The sequence below is a fragment of the Rhodamnia argentea genome, chromosome 2, assembly GCF_020921035.1.
Source record: "Rhodamnia argentea isolate NSW1041297 chromosome 2, ASM2092103v1, whole genome shotgun sequence".
In the NCBI taxonomy this organism is placed as follows: Eukaryota; Viridiplantae; Streptophyta; class Magnoliopsida; order Myrtales; family Myrtaceae; genus Rhodamnia; species Rhodamnia argentea.
Window position 1 is genome coordinate 5,599,601 of NC_063151.1, and position 19,358 is coordinate 5,618,958.

The 19,358-nt window shown below is 41.6% G+C and overlaps 3 protein-coding genes across 4 annotated transcripts; 1 reads left to right on the forward strand and 2 right to left on the reverse strand.

Moving 5' to 3' along the window:
• The first annotated feature begins 8,100 nt into the window (after positions 1-8,100).
• LOC115731416 (G-type lectin S-receptor-like serine/threonine-protein kinase At1g11330) lies at positions 8,101-9,748 on the forward strand. The gene is made up of 2 exons (XM_030662077.2): positions 8,101-8,714; positions 9,136-9,748. The coding sequence occupies exons 1-2, from the start codon at positions 8,143-8,145 to the stop codon at positions 9,746-9,748; spliced, it is 1,185 nt and encodes a 394-aa protein (XP_030517937.1). The 5' UTR covers positions 8,101-8,142.
• A 2,922-nt stretch (positions 9,749-12,670) lies between these two features.
• On the reverse strand, positions 12,671-17,160 carry LOC115731417 (G-type lectin S-receptor-like serine/threonine-protein kinase At4g27290). Of its 2 annotated transcripts, XM_048274288.1 has the most exons (8): positions 16,872-17,160; positions 15,385-16,743; positions 15,160-15,273; positions 14,102-14,256; positions 13,808-14,018; positions 13,471-13,708; positions 13,238-13,382; positions 12,671-13,151 (listed from the first exon to the last, which is right to left on the reverse strand). In XM_048274288.1, the coding sequence occupies exons 2-8, from the start codon at positions 16,655-16,657 to the stop codon at positions 12,846-12,848; spliced, it is 2,442 nt and encodes an 813-aa protein (XP_048130245.1). In that variant the 5' UTR covers positions 16,658-16,743; positions 16,872-17,160; the 3' UTR covers positions 12,671-12,845. The 2 variants fall into 2 exon arrangements, with proteins under 2 accessions (XP_048130245.1, XP_030517938.2); XM_030662078.2 differs by having other exon boundaries at positions 15,385-17,160.
• A 727-nt stretch (positions 17,161-17,887) lies between these two features.
• On the reverse strand, positions 17,888-18,596 carry LOC115733028 (calcium-binding protein KRP1-like). The gene has a single exon (XM_030663701.2). It carries the CDS (start codon positions 18,371-18,373, stop codon positions 18,029-18,031), a length of 345 nt encoding a protein of 114 aa, XP_030519561.1. The 5' UTR covers positions 18,374-18,596; the 3' UTR covers positions 17,888-18,028.
• Positions 18,597-19,358: the final 762 nt, after the last annotated feature.

The window sequence follows — 19,358 nt, forward strand, 5'->3', positions numbered from 1 at the left end:
ACCTGTCTGATTCCCAGCCCGAATACGGTATTAATTTTACCGTAATGATCTGGCAAAGGATTATTCTGGACATTTGGCTGTTTGTTGCCTTGGAACGAGAATGCCTTAGAATCAAGAAGATCTTGGATCCGATGCTTCAACACGAAACAGTTGTCGGTGTCATGTCCAAGCTCCCCGCAGTGGTAATCACATTTCTTTGATGGATCATATCTTGGCGAGCTCGTGTTACTGGGTCGTAGAGGCTCGGAAGTCGGTAAACCTCTCTTACGTAGAACCGCAAGTACTTGCGACGGGGTTCCTGGTAGAGGGGTAAACCGCCGAGGGGACCATTGATTCTCTCTTTGTCGTTGCACGCCGAAATTGGCTTGCTGCTGATTTGGAACCCGTACGACCGGCGTTTGGGTCGTGGGTTTTTGGCCGTAGGTCATGTTGACCTGTGGGGCCGGCTCCTTGTCTTTTCTTACCGCAAACCTCTTATTCGTTGTGGTGATATCATCGTACCAGCCTTTCTTCATACCGTTCTCGATTTCTTCAGCCATTGCGATGAGATGGCTGAATGACGTGGCAGCGGATCCCAAAATTCGGGTTCTCATAACTTGCGGCAGAGTGGAAACAAACAATTTCATGAGCTCCCTTTCGGGAGGGACCGGTTTCATTTGAGATGCCACGTTCCTCCACCCGGTAGCATACTGCTTGATTGTTTCTCCTCTCTTCATCTCAAGCTGTTTAAGATCTTCTCTAGTGGTCAGCACGTCCAAGTTAAAGCTAAAATGTTTGATGAAAGCATTAGCTGCCTTCTCCCAATCATCCATCCGGTAGATCTCGTAGTCCGTATACCATCTCATGGCAGCTTCTTTTAAACTAGCCTGGAAATTCTGGACCATTAGGGGGCCGTTGATCGCATACTTGTTCATTCTTGCCTGGTACATCCGGACGTGCTGAACCGGGTTGGAAGTTCCATCATACTTCTCAAAGTCGGGCATCTTGAACTTCTCCAGACCTTGTGACCTTTGAAAAGACAGACAGGTCAATCTGGGGTATGTTGTGAGTCCCTTCAACCTCTCGGATCCTCTGTTCCATTTGGGCCAACAGCTTGGCCGTATCACCATTCAATCCGGGGGCCGTAGGGTTGGCTTGGGGGATTGGGACTATGGGCGGCGTGCTCGAGTTTGCGCCTGTGATGATCACATCCTCTAGCGGCATTGTCGGATAGGGAGTAGCTTCCGGGGCTTTACCAAAGTTGTCCGTAGGAGGAACTAGAGCAGGAAGCGGCGGGCTGGCGGCGGATGATTGAAGTTTGGTGGTGAAGGCGGCCATCATTTCTTCCATCTTTCGGGACATCATCCCTTCAAAGCGCTCGGTCAAGGAGCCAAGTTTCTCGTCTAGGGCAGCACTAACGGCAGCGTTAATGTCGGCCATCCTCTTTGCGATCGATCGAGTAATATGTGGAGGATCCGTGATAAATTACCCGTACGCAGTAACAAACCCAAAATGAGTACAGGGAGCAAGAATAGCGAGCCGGCCCATGACATCTCTCTAGACTCAAACGAACAAAGTGATTATGACCAAAGGATTGAAACATGTAATTTTCAGTTTGTTCGCTTTTACGAAAAAATTCGTATTAATTCGCACGTTGATCAAAACATGTCCAAATTTTACGAGCTTGTAGTTGAGAAGATGATGAACAACTTTTATGTTGGCCAATCGGACTAGAAATGCGTGGATCAAATCAGTTTAATGTGTCTTTCCAAAAAAATCATGTTCAGAAAACTATTATAACCGCATGTTGTTGAAAAAACGAAGGGCCATCTTAAATTATGAATTTAATTCTGAAATTTTGCAAGATATTAGTTGAAACATAGGTCTACAACTTTTGTGTTTGGCACTTATTCAAAGCTCGATCGTAGAATTTAGTAAAAATCGCACAGCAGGAATAAGCCAAATCAGAATTGAGGACAACCGATGAAATTGTAAAAGCTACGGAAGCAAAGTGCGAAATTGGAAATAAGACAATGAAACTTCTAAACAATCAACCTAAACCATGGACCGGCCCAAAATAAAAATGAGATAACAGGGTACAAGAGACAAGAAATTACCTCTCATACGAAAAAAATGTCAATCACAAAGACATGCGCATGAATCGTGAGTTTAAATCTTATTCTATCTATCCAAAAGGCTTTTGCAAAGTGAAATGATGGACGAAATGACATGTCGCAGCCTCGCGCGCAATCATCATGACTAGTCGCAACCTCGCGTACAATAGTCATGACTAGTCGGGTCCAATCACTTCGGCTTGGTTCGGTCGACAAGGGCAATTCTCATGCATCGTAGCCTCACGTGTATGAGAACGACCCTTGAGCCATTTTTTTGAAAAAATTTTCGGGATCCAGATGGGATAACCTTTAGCGAAACCTTACCGCCAAGGTTAAAGAACCATCTAAATACCATCTTAAAACTATTAGTGTGACCCAGGTCCGGTCACGGGTTGTGTGCAGTGTAGTGCAAATACGATAAATCATGCACAACAATTAAAGGCAAACACCGCTTCAATGATTCAAAAGTTAAATCACAATTCCAATTCACCAAGCTCGCAAAACAAAGGGTTAGCCGATCACTCCTCCCCTTATAACTCCCAATCTGCAAAAACATTTAACACCTAAGAATGAGAATTCAACCAAAGTTTACCAAATCAAGTGATTTCTTTTTCATGAAATTATCTGGCCTAAGTCCTCTTTGGATCCCCAGTGGAGTCGCCAAGTTGTCGCAACCTAGAAAAATAAACAAGTTAATTTTCGGGCTAATGGATTATCGAGTTAATTAATTAACTAACCTAACTCGGACTCTCCCAAGTCCATACCAAATCGCAACTTAAGGTTCAAATAATTAACATGCAACGTGTTTTGAATTTGGAGTCGCCACTAATCATTTTCGGTAGGTTGATTAGAAACCTAAATAAAATAGCGGGAGAAAACTATCTTATTTCCGCAAACCGGAGATTTTGAATTCGGGGATTTGGTTACGCTAGATTACTCTAACGCCCTTTCGGTACCATTTTCATGAAAAATATCTGATTTGGCAATTTTGATGGATTTTACTTGAAATTCAAAGATGCAATTTTTTTGGTTTTTTCTTCTTTTTTATGGGGATGTAAAACATTGAACTTTGTACGATATGCACCATGGGTGATTTAGAAAGAAAGAAAACGCAGCCAATCACGAGTATTTACAAAAATAAATTAACATGTAATAATGCTAAAATTTGGAACACGTGGCATGTCTAAAATAAACAAACAAATGTTCAAACCAAACGATTACATTTTTGTAGATCGAAATGGAAATGATTACCTTCTATTACACAAAATCTTACTCACATACACGTTATAGTTCCCTTCAAGATCTCGGAGTTGGAAGAACGCGGCTGTCGTCGAAAATGGCAAGCAATGGCGTTGTTGGGTGGCGAGAGGCGAAATATGTGTCGGGACTCGTCGAAGATGATGCTCGACTAAAACTCTTTTCTTCACTCTCGAATTTTCTCTTCTGATTTTTCTCAAGAACTCTCTTTTTGCTCTCTAAAAATTCCTCTCAAAAACTCTCTCAAAACTTTCTCAATTCTCTTCCACTCCCCCCCCTTAACTCTCTCCATTCTCTTCCACTCTTATAGGCAAAGTTCTCCATCCTTCATTCTTCATCTTCACTTCTTCACCTTCCATTTTCATCTTCTCTTCTTCATCTTCATTTCTTCACCTTCCATTTTCATCTTCCCTTCTTCATATTCCCTTCACCATCTTCCTTTCATTATCTTCTCTTCTTTATCTTCTCTTTACCATCTTCCTTTCATTATCTTCTCTTCACCATCTTCCTTTCTCCATCTTCTTTTGGTATTTGCAATGCAGTCCCTGAAGTTTCAAGTATTTGCAATACAGTCCCCGAAGTTTTAAGTATTTGCAATACAGTCCCTGAAGTTTCAAATCTTCTCGGTGTATTTTTCCATCCCGTGCCTAGTCTAGACGCATGCTAAATTAAGTGTTCTGCTTGCCCAATTATATGCCAATGCAATGTACGCTAAAAATAAATATGTGAGATGATTTTTTATAATTTTTATGCAAAAAATAAATTAGTCAAAATTTAGGTGTCAACAGTGCTCTGTTCCTTTATGTTGGCAAGGGGTCAGGTGCTGCAGAAGTACAATGGATGGTTGGAGATAATCTAACTGTTGTGTTGTTTTTATCATTGCGGGGAAGATATTATTATTGTGCTTCCATGGGGTGAATGGTGGGAGTTTCAGCTTAACAAAGATCCCTCCAATCCCACATTGCATTGCTTCTACTACATCCCGATATGCAAGCCAAATTTAACCAGACTCCTGCATGGGGATATGCATAGAGTGTGAATTGAAAACCGTTTAAAGATTTCCATCATGACAATAGTAGAGCTATCATATGGTCTGCGTAAAATAAATGAAGTAGGATACCAAATTTTTTTTGAAAGAATAAAAGGGTGAAATTTCATACATGGGGCTAGCAAAGATATTAAAAGGTTTAAATCATTAAGTGAAAGCATGATTTATTATCTAAATTAATAAAACAATAATGGGTTGAAGGTTCAATACCTTCACCTGGGGAGATAACCAAATCTCCGGACCAAACCATGAAGTCTACCATCGGAATGGCATTGCTACACCACAACGCCCACTTTCTTGGAAGACCAAGTCCTAGCTCGTCAACATATTCAGTTGAACCCACCTTCAGTCAAAAGCTTAAGCCAATGAGTTATGGACCAATTAGGATATGTTAATTGCTCCACACCACACCATATTAGTTCTCCGATGTGGATATTCCCTAACACAACTTACACATGCATCTTAACATAAGCATGTGATTGGTATGGGTTGAAACTTTGAACATGTAATGGTTATTTCATGCCCAAGAATGATATTTGATTATCCCTTGTAACCTATGCTAGTACAGTCGGATGTGAATTTTGTACAAAGTAAGTATTACTAAGTCTAGCAGTATTGTTTTCGTCATAAGATAGATCCCTTGGTTTACTTGAACGAGATAATGTTCTTTCAGTGGTGGGAGCATTCCTAATGAAACTCTTAGACGGTCATCTTTAGTACAGTTGTGTCTTGATATATCATTTTTAACCTTCCATGGTGCTAACGTGGCTTTGGATACTTGATTGGATTGCTTACGCGGCTTTGCAGTTTGTGAGCAACATGGATGGAAAACTTGATGAACGACCTATTAGTTTTTGACGCCCTCAAAAGTAGTATCGACTGAACTAACTGTAAGTGAGTTTTGCCACAAGTGATACATGGCATCCATAGTTTTATTGAAGTACAGTCATATCTCACATTAGCTCCTGAAAAGAGTACGTTCATGATGGAGATTCATACTATGGATGGGGAATAAAATCCCTATCCAACCTTAAATTGTAGGGAAGCACCACTTTGTTATTTTTTATTTCTTTTTTCAGAAGCTTTAAAACAAGGACAGACCATATTAATGGCACGCTACCACTCTGTGATTGAATAATGATTTCCGAACAAATTAAAGGATTTTGAGACTTTTCTAATCCCCCCTTCAGAGTTTATCTTTATTTATGAATCTGGCGGGAAAAACTTGAATTTTGTGAAGATATGGAACAAATGATGCTTATCTCTCCTTTGTGTTGTAATTGGGTTGCACTGGTGAGTTTAATTCATACAATAATTATTTAATTGCTTGATGAACCAGCCTTCTACATGCGTTGTGATTTGTAATGTCAGGTGCAAGTCAAATGCTCATTGACATGCATGGACTTCGAAGTTCGTGCAGATAACCGAGCAATTAAATCGATACTCGCCCATGTGGCCCCGCTAAAGCTTGTAAGGTTACTTGCTCTAATTAGTTTGAAGGATGACAAGAGAGTGTTGGGTCTCTGTATCAATGTCAAACTATGTTATTATGCTCCGAAGGCAGTCATGGTTCACATTAGCATCTTGGCGTTCCTGCAGGCATATGTCATGCCTGCTGAAACAAGAAATTATTTTCCTCATTGTTTTCCCATCCAAATTTAGGTTTCCACTCGGTGATGCTTGCCATTCATCAGAAGATACTACTTATTCACTCACAAGATTGTAGTGATTATTCTGTTGGTCAAATGATAGTTATCTTTTTTTTTTTTTGGTAAGGTAAAATGATAGTTATCTTGTTGATGCCCTTTTGCAACTAAAGTAATTGCATTGCAAAATATAACTATATGATCTGTTTGGAATGAACTCATGTATTGTACTTTTTGGAGGTATGGTGCGAGGATCAGCCGAGGCAACAGAGCATTTGAAGCCACACTGCTTGAAAAATGTCTGCCCTCAAGTCTATGCTCTTTAAATCGAAGAAACAATTGATGTTTGTCTGAATTCTGTGATAATAAGGTGCCTTTAAGACATGCTATTAGAAAAGAAAAGAAAGAGGGCTCCAAACCTATCAACTCGTAACAAGTTTTGTATTATGAGTCATCGTGATGCTGCAAATATGTGTCTCCTGAATCTTGTTTTGCCAAAATTTGGTGCAACTTTCTGCGAAATTGACGAGATCTTGCCTTTGAAGAAGGCGAGCTCGGGTTTTATAACCACGTTAGAGTTTAGAGTGCTCTTTGTCTAGGGCTTCTGTTTGATCATGGGGAAAAGTACAAAATAAGTCCTCAGTATATTATATTAGTATCAATTCAATCTTAAACCTTTCGATCGAACTCATTTAGTTCGTTTTCACAAGGCACCAATTCAGCCTAATCGGTCAATTTAAGCTAAAAATTACTATTGTGGATGCCGGTTCTCCTACATGGCATGAATAATATTGACGTTTGCATTTTTAAAATTTTTTTTTTTACAGTTTCTCTTTTTTTTTCCTCTTTTCTTCTTGGTGGTATTGGAAAATTTCTTTCGAGTCCCACATATATCCTAATACATGACATCCCCCTAGAGCTGGGGATTTCTTGACATTTTTGATTGGCCGTCTTGTGCTTCTAGCAAGTTATTTAGTACTTGGCATGTTGTATTGTATACATAATTAATGAGTTGCTTTCGATTGATCCTAGTCGGATGATTATGAATTATTTCTCCAATTAATAGATGAATAGAATATTACTAAACCGGTAATGAGTAAGAAGAGAAAATCTCAAATCGGGGATTTGTGTAAAGTTTCTGCTATTTTTTGCCTAAAGAAAAGAGGGAAAAAATAAAAAAAATTATTTAAAAGTTATTAAAAAATGTCCAGCTTGGTCCAATAAGATAAATAGGCTAGGCTGTCCAGCTTTCGTAATCCTAGGAACGTGCTAGGAAACTCACAATGTCTTAACTGGTCATGTTGGGCCGGATAAATAGTTATCTTCAAAAGTTCTGTTGAATCTGTTCCAAACTCGGCCCATACCGGCCAGTAACCAGCTCCAATAATTGGAGGAGCATACACATAACTCATCCTACGTAAAATTTCCTAAAGAATCTTCCATTCGAGGTCAACAATGCCGGTGCAATCGCTCAACGCGGACCGCTTTCGAAATGCTTCCTGTACCTCTGCGACCAACCTCCTCGATATTTTCTTCCGCTTGACTTCCATAATGTATTTCTTAATCAATGACCAAAAAAACAGGAACAAAGACATGAGATAATGTAGTTTAATGGAACTGAACTGTTTGCGCTTTTTGCGCATCTCTTTTCTTGGCGACGTGAAGAAGTTTCTCGCTGCTTATGAGCAACTTTTCTCTGTCAACACGCCGGGAATTGGGTCCAGGACCGGAACTTCTCTGATTGAACTTCTCTGCTTATGAACGACTTTTCTAATATGTAGTCGTTTGACATGTCCGAAAGCATTTAAACAAGACCTTAAAGGGAACTAGTTTTGACATTGTAAGGATTGCAAGGTGGTTGGAACACACTGCATTCCTCCCTAGGCTTCGGTGCGAAGACTGATGCAAAAGGGCAATTTGAATTCTCTGTCCAGCCCAGAGAATGAACATCTTACCAGTGACCATCACTCTCATTTCCGCTACTGTTAGTCAAATGCTGATATTTCATGATGAAAACACGCAATTCTGTTCAATTAAAAACCATTCACCAAGTCTGCACTTCTATTTTTTTGGCCATTAATTACGTTAATCACCGCAGATGGCAGTCTCTTTATCTCTCCAAACACAAAGCTTAAACGTTGAACAGAAGATGGATGTCCTGTGTCTTCTGCTGGTCACAGGAAACTTGGTTTTGTGCTTCTTGGTCTTCATTGCAGCAGTTGACACAATTGATGCATCTCAACCGTTAAGTGACGATGAGACTATAGCTTTGAGTGGCGGAACTTTTGAACTTGGATTTTTCAGTCCCGGCCATTTGATGGGCGGCTACTTGGGAATTTGGTACAAGAACGTCCCGTTTAGAACTGTTGCTTGGGTTGCAAATAGAAGCAACCCAATTAATGATCCCAGCGTCACGTTGATGATCAATAGCACAGGCAATATAGTCCTCCTAAGCTGCAACGGCAGTATCGTTTGGTGTGCTAACACAACCGAACAGGCCTTGAATACAGTTTTACAGCTCTTAGATAATGGGAATCTTGTGCTGAGAGATGACAAGAATGGCAGTTTGGATACTTATGCGTGGCAAAGCTTCAATTACCCTACCGACACTTTTTTGCCAGAAATGAGGCTTGGATGGGACTTGAAGATAGGTCTCGATCCGCAGTTATCTTCTTGGAAGAGTCCAGATGACCCGTCTCCGGGAGATTTCACTTGGGGGATGGACAACAGTTATGTCCCTGACGTCATAGCATGGAAGGGCTCCGGGCGAGAAGTACTTCAGGACTTGACCATGGAATGGCCTTCCAGCAGCGCGCCGCAGCAAGGGTCCAATTCCATTTTCTGGGATGACTTCGTGTCCAATGGTGACGAAATTTACTACATGTATCACGTTACCAACAAATCTGTGCTCGCGAGGACCGTCTTGAATCAAGCAAACTACTTGTGGGAGCGGTCCACGTGGAGTGAAGTGACTCAAAGCTGGGGGCTCTTCCCAACTGTTCCAAAGGACTACTGCGACACCTATGGCATTTGTGATGCCTGCAGCAAATGCAGAACTAACCAGCTGCCGCCACACCTAAAATTCCGAATGAATGGAACTCCATGATTGGTCGAAAGGATGCGTTCGGAGCAAGCCTCTGAACTGCAGCACCACCGCTGGAATCATAAAGTATTGGAACATCAAATTGCTGGATACAACTCATTGTTTAGTGGGTAGTACCCTGAGCCTCATTCAGATATCCAAGGACGAGGAAACAGATGTGCGATGTGGTTTTGGACCTGTATACAAGGTAGAACAAAATTTGGATGGACTGGATAATCTGAAACAAAGCATGATGATCCTGCAACTGGAATTGAATCTTCCCATTGTTTTATTTTTCACGTTATACTACTTCCAAATTAGCTCTAGCCAAGGACTAAGGGAGTTAAAAAATGAGGTCATACTAATTGCGGAGCTTCAGCACTGGAATCTAGTAAAGCTTCTTGGTTGTCCCGTTCAGGGAGATGACAAAATGCTGATCTACCAATACATGCCTAACAAAAGCTTGGATGCCTCTATTATAGGTAACCTAGATGATGTATTTCAGTTTAGATTTAAAATGCAGCCATTGCCTGGAGACAAAAGAAATCATAAGTTGTTGGATTGGCACAAGCGGTTCGATATCATCTGTGGTGTTGCTAGGGGACTACCTTATCTTCATTGAGATTTAATTCCGAGGATAATCCACGGGGATCTCAAAGCTAGTAGTGTCCTACTTGATGACGAAATGAACCGCAAAATTTCAGACTTCGGCATGGCTAGGATATTCGGAGCAGACGAGAGAGAAGGAAACGCAGAGTGGTTGGGACATAGTAAGTATCTTGCAGCATCCTCTGTATAGAGTGAAATGGGTGGTTTGCATTCCATTTTAATGCGCGTTCCAATACTTTCTTCTACTCCTCAGTGGCTATATGGCAACCGAATATGCCATTGATTGATTCATGCTTGACGAACACATCCAATTTATCTCAGGGTTTACGATGTGTCCATGTGGGTCTCCTTTGCCCTCGGGAACATCCCGAGACAGGTTATACCTCAATGATCGAGATTTACGCGTATTAAGTATGTCCTGTTTAGTCAAGGCGTTTAAAGTAACCGAAGATGTTGTGAAGCCATATTCAATTTGATTTGTAGTTTCTGCATGCTTATTGCAGAGCACAACAGCCCTTGTGCACTAGAAGCAAAATGCTCTTTCTAGCCAAGAAGTCTGTTTCTTCCTTTCCTTCATTTTTTATTTTGCACTTCACCACTAGAGCCAGGATCCATCATACAATTTGCCAGTCGCAATACTTATGATTATGCTGAATATGAGCATACAATATATTTTCTGTTTAATGTGCTAGGCTTCGGCTCAATCGGCACTTTAGTTCTATGATTATGCCGAACAAAGACAACTCTTGTGGTGGCGATCGTCTTTAGAGTTTTTTTTTTTAATCATCCTCGGACTGCGCTAGGCTTGAATAACTTTCAAACTCGTAACATGAGTATAGGAAAAATAATACGCTCCTTTATTTATTAAACGCTATGTAAATATTGGATGTTTTATGAACTTTTCTTAAGATTATGAACCGCAATTAAGGTTCTGTCCGAGCAGATTTTGGTCCGGCGATATAGATGGGCTTTACAAACGCGTCCCCTGGGGTGGTGAAGGCGGTGAGGGTGGAGGTGGATCGGTTTTTCAGGGGACGGACGGTCAATGAAATGGAAACTCGTCGGTTGAAGTATTTGTCGCGTTATGGGCGGGTCACGCAAGAACTCAAGTTCTCTTCAAAGAGGAGAGAGAGAGGGAGGGAGGGAAATTTGAAATGAAGGAAAGAGCGAGAAGTGTGCAGTTAATTTAATTAAGAGGGGATGCAGTGAAGGGAGGAGAAAGAGTGGAATCGAGCCCATAAGCACGCGGATCCTCGCCGTCCATTTTCCTTTCAATCGAGGTAAACGGTGGAAATGGGCGGAGCTGATTGGCGGTTCCACGGAAGCAATCGTGGAGCGCACCACACCGGATCATCCCTGCGCTGAGGTTCCCGGGAGAGAATTTCTCGCTCCTTGCTCGTCGAGTCGAGGGGGCGTGATCGTAACGACAGAAGCATCAATTTATGAATTTCTCAGTAGCCTTTTTCGTCCTTGAAAAAACCCTACACTTCTCAACCTTTCCTTCCGCCTTCGCTCGTCGTTCTTGCTTCGCTCCTGCTCGGCTGCTCTTTGCTTTGCTCTCCCTCACTCGACTGCTGGTTGGCTTCGCTCAGTTTAGCATCGATTGCTCCTTGCTTTGCTCTCCCTCGCTCGACTGATCCTTCCGCCTCTGCTTTCGATTGCTCAGATTTGTGCTTAGCTTTGTGCCAAATTGGACAAATCTAGCAGTGGCGCGCCTCCGCAAGGGTCCAATTCCATTTTCTGGTAGTGAAGACGAATTTACTATATGTATCGCGTCACCAACAAATCTGTGCTCTCGAGGACCGTCTTCTCATGACTCTCCTTACAATTCGTACTTTTCATGCCAAAAACAAAATTGTGGTTGAGGAAAAGAGAAAAGAATACGAGAGTTATTACGTCTGAATTTGGTAACTACAAATTTGGCATAGTCAGAGAGTTGCATGATACGGTGATACCACATAGATTAGCTTGTTTGCTGGCTTGATTAGAATTGGAACGTACAGTATCACATGTTTCCAAGCCTTCTCTTTACTTGCACTAAGTACCTCCCCCATTTTCCATTTCGAAGATAGCAGAAAGTACCTCCCCAACGATGACTTGGAGCTCCCATTATTCGACCTACATTCAATTGATGAATCCACAAATAATTTTTCGATGTCGAACAAGCTAGGTGAAGGCGGTTTAGGACCTGTATACATGGTAGAATAAAACTTGGACTGGATAATCTGAAGCATATCATAATGATCCTGCAATTGAAATTGAATCTTCCCTTTTTTTTTTGGTTCGGGGTATACTTGTTGATGGATGAGAAATCGTTGTGAAGAGACTTTCAAGTAGCTCTAGGCAAGGACTAAGGGAGTTAAATTCAGGGAGATGAAAAAGGGCTGATCTACGAATACTTGGGTAGTGACAACTCTTTGGTTGTGCCTAAACAGAAAGGTTTCCTTGCGGAGAGAAATCCGCAGAGAGGAAATTCCTCGTTCTGGTGTCGACTCGTCAGGAGTCAATGAAATCACTTTCGCACTTCCAGAGGCCCAATGAGAAGACGGGAGCACATCATAGTTTTGCATTTTTCTGTTCTTGTTTAGTTCGCAAACATGCAACATGACTTCTTCAGTATTCATGGTATTATTTGACCCTGTCCAACTGTAAATGGTTTGTACAGGCCAAACCACTTGACAAACTTGTGATATGATGTAAACCGGGTAGTTTCCGTAATTCTATTAAAGAAAACGATCAGCTCTTAGGTCTTGATAGTAATTCAATAGTTTCATGGTGCAACTCAACTGTACTCTGATAAAGCACTACCAGCAATACTGCTTACTTGATTCGGATTTCACCCTCTGATCTGATCTGCCAACTGAGATCTTCAATAACAAAACATTGTGTTGTATAACTCCTATGTTACTGAGAGAAGAGGGAACACATCATTCTGCACAAGTTTGGTTCTTTTCCATCAACTAAAGGCATACGGCTACTGTCATGCATTGACCATCAAGATACACAGTTTCTTCCCCTTTTTTTTTCTCTGACACTATAAATTATCAAAACGATCAGAGCAAGGTCATAAATCTCGACAAGAATTTACAGAACCACGTCGATGGGGTCTTCTATCGACCCTCTAGAAGTGTAAAACTAACTTCATTAGCTGACAATGATTCAACCTTGCTGGATGAGGAACTTTCTTTACGTGGATATCTGTCCACGAGGAAGCCAGGTTGTTTGGGCACAGGCAGTGCATTCTCACTGCTGAACATTGTTAGGACATACGACATCGTTGGCCTATCCTCGGGGTGCTCTTGCAGACACAAGAGAGCAATATGAATGCATCGCAACACTTCGGATAGAGTGCATGTATCTACCGAGTCCACATCAATCAGTTCGATCGATCTGCCTGATTTGTACATTTCCCAGGCCTAAAACACACCAATGATAAATCAATCATTCTTTAGGCAACTCTGGTCAGCAGATAAACCAATAAACTCAAGTACTTAAAACTTACATGTCCAATGAGGTTGCTCTCCAAATGATATAATCCTCTATTTCGTTTTCCACTTATAATCTCTAGGACCAAAATGCCATAGCTGAAGACATCTGATTTAACTGAGAACAGCCCGTCGATTGCATATTCAGGTGCCATATAGCCACTGAGGGGGACAATCGAAATTGGACAGCATTAAATACGGAAGCATAATAACTTTTCCACACTAGAAAATGAGCAGAAACAATACGTACTAGGTGCCTGCCACTCTACTTGTATTCCCTTCTGTTTGATCTCCACCAAATATTCTAGCCAGGCCGAAATCTGAAATTTTCGGGTTCATCTCAGCATCAAGTAAGACATTACTCGCTTTGAGATCTCTATGTATTATCCTCAATCTTGAATCTTGATGAAGATAAAGAAGGCCCCTTGCAACACCACAGATAATGTGGAACCGCTTACTCCAATTCAATAGTCTACCTCTTGTGGGATCTAGCACGTTGTCATTCAACTTCAGTCCAATTTCCAAGTATGTTTACAATAAAGAAAACAACAAATTCAAATTTGAACCAAATATAGTTAATAAATTACCAAAGATAAAGGCGTCCAAACTTTTGTTTGCCATATACTCATAGATAAGCATCTTCTCTTCTCCCTGAATGCAACAACCAAGGAGCTTCACTAGGTTTCGGTGCTGGAGTTTTGCAATCAATGTGACTTCATTTTTGAACTCCTTCAGTCCTTGTCTAGAGAGAGTTGAAAGTCTCTTCACAGCGATTTCTTGTCCATCTACCAGGGTACCCTGAAATGTCACATACCACAAGATCTAAAATAGTAACTACATCTCCGTGTTTCAGATCATCGAATCAAAATATTTCCAGTTACCTTATATACAGGTCCAAAACCACCTTCACCCAGCTTGTTTTCGGTCGAAAAATTATTTGTGGATTTGGCAAGTGTGATTAGATCAAAGAGTGGGAGCTCCAGGTCATCCTCAGGGCCTTCTTTTTCTATAACCTCTGTCACATTTTCGGTTCTCTCTGAAATGGAAAAGATTCATTTATGTAATGCAAGAAACAAGAGAAGGCTGATAAATAGTTCGGGTAATTTTAACACTAATTACTCCATTTCATTTAGCAAAACATGATCTGCAGTTTGTACCCATTAACGACCTAAATGAGGCAGCTTTTTAACTGATCAATGCAAAACAGGGAAGCTTATGTTGGGAATAAACACTCAATTCATGATATTAATCAAAAGAGTCAGCAGATGATCTTAGGGTATTATTATTTGGCTCCGTTTTTCAATTTTTACTCTCTGTTCCCACTTTACGTGCCTTTGGCATATCAGTAGATTAAGAACCAAAAACGTATCAAATCAACCCTGACTTCTATGATTGGAAGATGTTACACAAATGCACTGGTTGCATAGTATATTCACTAGAGGAAGTATGAAAACTCCATTAAAGCACATTTGATTAGCAGCAAACTGAAGATCCAATACTCATGTCGCCGAAATTAAAAAATAAAAAAGAAAATCTGTAATCTGCAGAGCATGGAAGTCAGAGTGTTTCTGTAAGGCAGGAAAGTCCCGCCACTAGGATGAACCCTCTTGCAATTTGGCAACTGTTGCCTCAGATTTGCTTGCTGTAATGCAATAAGTGGAGCAGCTCAATATGTCTCAACTATTCTCTATTATGTAAAATGTCCAGAAAAACACTTCACCTAGTAAAGGGACAAAAAAAAATCTAAAGTACTGTCACAATGGGGCATCATGGAACTCTGTAAATGCTAATCAAACTCAAAGATTGCTATAGGTCTTTCTTTTGTTCGTAACCTAAGGGAAGTAAACATATTGAAGTCGCCATTCATCTGTTCAGACATTGAGTAAAACAAAAGGCTGCAGTAATGTTAACTTGCAGACAACTTAAGAAGCACGTGTACCTCCATAGTTCATTCTGCTTCTGAAAACACAATAGAGGGCAGTGAGCATGGCAGCGAGTAATCCAATTGCCGGTACGACAATGACAGTTATCAACAGTTTTTGCATACTCTTCCCTGCTCCATTGAATTGCACATGAAGAGCATATACGTCAAAACTAATCAAGAACTTACTATAACCATCCATTCCCTGATAAGATCTTTTAAGTGGCCACATAGAGTCCATACCTATTTCAGAAGCTGACATCCGAATGTATATGTCTTGGCCGCCACTTGGATACTGTCTCATATCAATAAGATCACCAAACCACAACACACAACCGCTTCCTTTCCCTCTAATATCTGAGTTTGAGTAAGCTGTACATGAACAGTTCTTCAAGCATCTCGTTCTGCAGTCCTTGAGGCTTAAGCTGCCATCCAGCCAAGTATTTGTTGTAGCTGGCAATTTCATCTGGGTATGTTTAATAAATCCATCACCATCATTGCAACCCAAAAGCTTATCCCTGGCACATCCTTGTGACCAATCGTTTGAGTTCCACTTGTCAGGATACCTGGGCGAAAATCCTTTCAGGCACTGGCAATACGGCAACTTATCGGTCAAGCATTTGCTATAGGCACCACAAAGGCCATAATTGTCACAATAGTCCTTCGGAACTGAAAGGAAGAGCATCCAGCTTTGAGAATCTTCATTCCAAGTGGAGAGTTCCCATAGATAGCTAGTTTGATTCACGACAATCCTAACGAGCTCAGATTTGTTCTCCACAGCGAATGTATGGTACGCCTCAGTTCCGTTGTTTATGAACTCATATGAAAAGACAGGATTGGATCCTGACTGTGGTGCGCCGCTGAAACGGAGTCCATTCCAAGGTCCACTTCTGAAGTACTTACTTGATCCCTTCCATGCGACGAGCTCAGGGTAGTTACTTCTCTCCATCCCCCAAGTGAAATCTCCAGGAGACGGGTCATCGGGGCTCTTCCAAGAAGTTAAGTGCCGTTCTAGACTGCTATTTGCATCCCATCCAATCTTCAAGCCCGGCAAAAATGTGTCAGATGGGTAATCAAAGCTTTGCCATAAATAAGTATCCGGACTGTCATTTCCATCATCTCTCAGCACAAGATTTCCGCTATCCAAGAGCTGTAAAACTGGAGTTTGGGCCTGTTCGGTAGAGTTAGTTGACCAAACGACGCTCCTATTCTGGTTGAGGAGGACCAGATTGCCTGTGCTGACAACCATCAACGTGCCTGAAGAGTCATGGATTGGCTGGTTTCTGTTTGCTACCCAGACAACGGTTCGCACAGGAACATTCTTATACCAAATTCCCAAGTACCGATCCGGGAGATTACCTGGACTGAAAAATCCCAATTCGAAGGTTCCGCCGCTCGAAACTAGTGTCTTCCCATCACTGATTGATTGAGATGCATTTACTGTGTCGACTGCGACCGAGAAGCCCGAGAACCAGATCAAGCTTTCTGTGAAAAGCAGGAGACAGAGGATGCCCATGTTCCCCGCTTACAGCTTTAAGCCCTGTTTCAGAAGAACAGAGATCTTCATGGCAATTAATCGAGAGAAAGAAACTGAGTGGAAACCTGACAAATGATAATAAAATGGACCAGAATGTCTCCTTTCAAAAAGAAAGATCAACCCTTGACAAAGAGGGTCACCGGATAACGACAGGTTTGACAGAATTCCTCCACCACGATGCACATATTAATACCTTAATACGAATTTGCAGTGTGTACGGGTACCACTACTGATTTGGTGTTGAAAAATTGAATCTTTTGGTAGGTTTTGCTTTCTTCAAAAGAAGGGAAAGCAAATGGACTGTGGCCTACTCAGGTTTTGGACTTTCTAACCGCGTTTCACGCCAGAGGAGTCAACGCGCGTTCAGAGATGGTCAAGTGGGATGTCCGTAATTGCATCACCCAGGACCAAAGTCAACAATAATGGCCTAAAATGAATAAAACAATGTTTAGTTTTCCTAATGAAGAGAAGAAATAATTCGTCTCTGGCTTTTGTCCTCCTCAACAAGTAGATAGAGTCCAACTGGTCATTGAATGCTTGTGTTCCCACTTGCACTAATAATTATGGCGCCATGAGGACTATACCATGGCACATTTTTCTTCCTGGGCCCATAATATTTAAGGTGGTTGAGGATTTCGTGGAGCTAAACATTACTTATGGTTATGGATGTGGCACTGCCAGAAGGGAGTAATGACAATCCTAAGGAATGCTTAGGGACTGTTTAGCAGTAAACTAGATTGTTCGAGAACTAAAAGAGGAACAACAAGATGCACAACAAGTTAAGGACTTTAGCTTCATCTGAGGATCATCTTTTTGGCTGAAAGAATGAAAAAATGCCCCTTTTTCCTTCAGAATGACCGAGAATCAACAAAAAATAAGCAAACTCGAGGCAACTAAAGAAATGACAATTGCTGTTTGCAAAATTGCAGCAACTTATTAGATGCCAAACCAGCTCCAGCTCTGTCTCATAAACTAAGTTGGACCTTAGAATTGTCTCCTTCGCCATCCAGGAATTGGCACTTTCGAATGGCTCAATTGCTCATTGATCTTTCGTATGAACTGCAGTCCAATAGCTGAATCCAAGTTCAAATAGTAACTCAATTTCAAGGTGAAGGATGTCCAAATCATGTGCCGCCAAACGATCACACAGGCATCCACGCGCAGACAAAACAAAATCAAGGGAAAGAGAGGAGCTGCTCAAAGTAAGCATACTGTAATTCCTTTTATTCTGTTTTACCTCTGAACAATTCCATTCCAGATCAAGAATCGGTGAGCAATTAGGAATACAACAAGAGCAGTATATAAATGTCAATAAGAGTCAGACAAACAAAAAGAAAATCAAGAAAATCCTCAGAACTCCTTCCGAAGAGCATCCTCCAACAAAAACTCCGACTCCTCCATCAGCTCGGGGCTTAATCTGAACATCAAGACGCAGAACTCCATCTGATTGAGCGCGCCGTCGCCGTCGAAATCGCCTTCCTTCAGCATACACCGCAGATCATCGTCGCTCAAGTCCTGCAAGCCCATAAGAGCGGAGTTCTTCTTGAGGCTATCGAACGTGATGACCCCTTTGTCGCCGTCCACCAAGAGCTTGAACCCGTTACACAGCTCCCCGATCAGGCCCTCGCCGCCCAGTTTGTGGGCCATGGTGGGCAAGAAGTCGTGGAAGCTCGACTCGGTTCTTTGCGACGCCATCGAAGATCGAAACAAAAACAGTTTGAAGATGAAAATTCGAACTTTCTGCAGAAAGGTGGATACTTCGAGAGATTGGGAAGATGGGTGTTGAAGGAGGCAATGTGGGAGCGGGTGTAGATATAGTAGAGAGGGTGGTCAATGGAAGTTCCGGGAAGGGAGCGGCCATGGAAGACAACTAAGGTCCAGGTCGGTCTATTTAGGTTTTGAGGAACTGGTTTCTTGGAAAGTGAAGGGGAAGTTCCTTCCTTTGCCTTCTTTGCCCATTGGCGAGCTCACGCGGCGGCCAAAAATAAGCATTTTAATTTACTTACTTTGGGTTTTAATGATGTCATAATGTCGTATTCGCATTCATCACATGACCAACCATTCCTTTTTTGCCGGCCCTTATTCTTTTTTTTTTTCTTTTCTTTCTTTCTTTCTTCTTCTTTTAGTTGATGTGTAATGGGAATGGGGTCTCAATTGCTGTTCAAAAGTGGGCCCGGGAGTTTTAATGGGTCAATGAGGGAAAAAGCTCACGTGCCCTCCAAGGAGGGATGGCCTGGTGGGAACTCGTTCATTGAAAAGTCAATGGTTGACTTTTACCCTGTCTGCTCGTTTGGTTTGGGCGACGTTGTTATCTTGACTCTTTTCCTTGACGAGGAGGCAAATTTGAATTTGAAGTGCAATGTCTATGAGAACAAATTACTCTTTGACGTTTCTTAGATCAGTGGCCCTTTGTGTTCCATTCTTTTCTTTGCAATTTCCTGGGATTAGTACATATTTCGAGTCTTTTCACCACTTCTTGCAATTGAATACTGGTGTTTGGACCATATGTGGTGCATGAGCAGTACTGTTCTGGCGGTCGGAGAGCTCTGCTGGCTCATCACATGGTTAGATAGACCTTTTGTGATCTTGATTTTAGCGGCACTAACGCAGATGGTCTTCTTTTAACATCTCCTCTTCTAATTGCGAGGAGCATGAAGAGTTGAAAGGGAAGAGAATCACT

Excerpts from the sequence above, each read along its gene's own strand:
- LOC115731417 (XM_048274288.1), bottom strand. The coding sequence starts at position 16,657 with ATGGGCATCCTCTGTCTCCTGCTTTTCACAGAAAGCTTGATCTGGTTC. Across the intron at positions 13,709-13,807 it reads TTTGGACGCCTTTATCTTTG|ATCCCACAAGAGGTAGACTA; the intron begins GTAATTTATTAA and ends ACAACGTGCTAG. Across the intron at positions 13,383-13,470 it reads AGTAGAGTGGCAGGCACCTA|TGGCTATATGGCACCTGAAT; the intron begins GTACGTATTGTT and ends TGTCCCCCTCAG.
- LOC115733028 (XM_030663701.2), bottom strand. The coding sequence starts at position 18,373 with ATGGCGTCGCAAAGAACCGAGTCGAGCTTCCACGACTTCTTGCCCACC.
- LOC115731416 (XM_030662077.2), top strand. The coding sequence starts at position 8,143 with ATGGCAGTCTCTTTATCTCTCCAAACACAAAGCTTAAACGTTGAACAG. Across the intron at positions 8,715-9,135 it reads GGTCTCGATCCGCAGTTATC|AATGGAACTCCATGATTGGT; the intron begins TTCTTGGAAGAG and ends AAATTCCGAATG.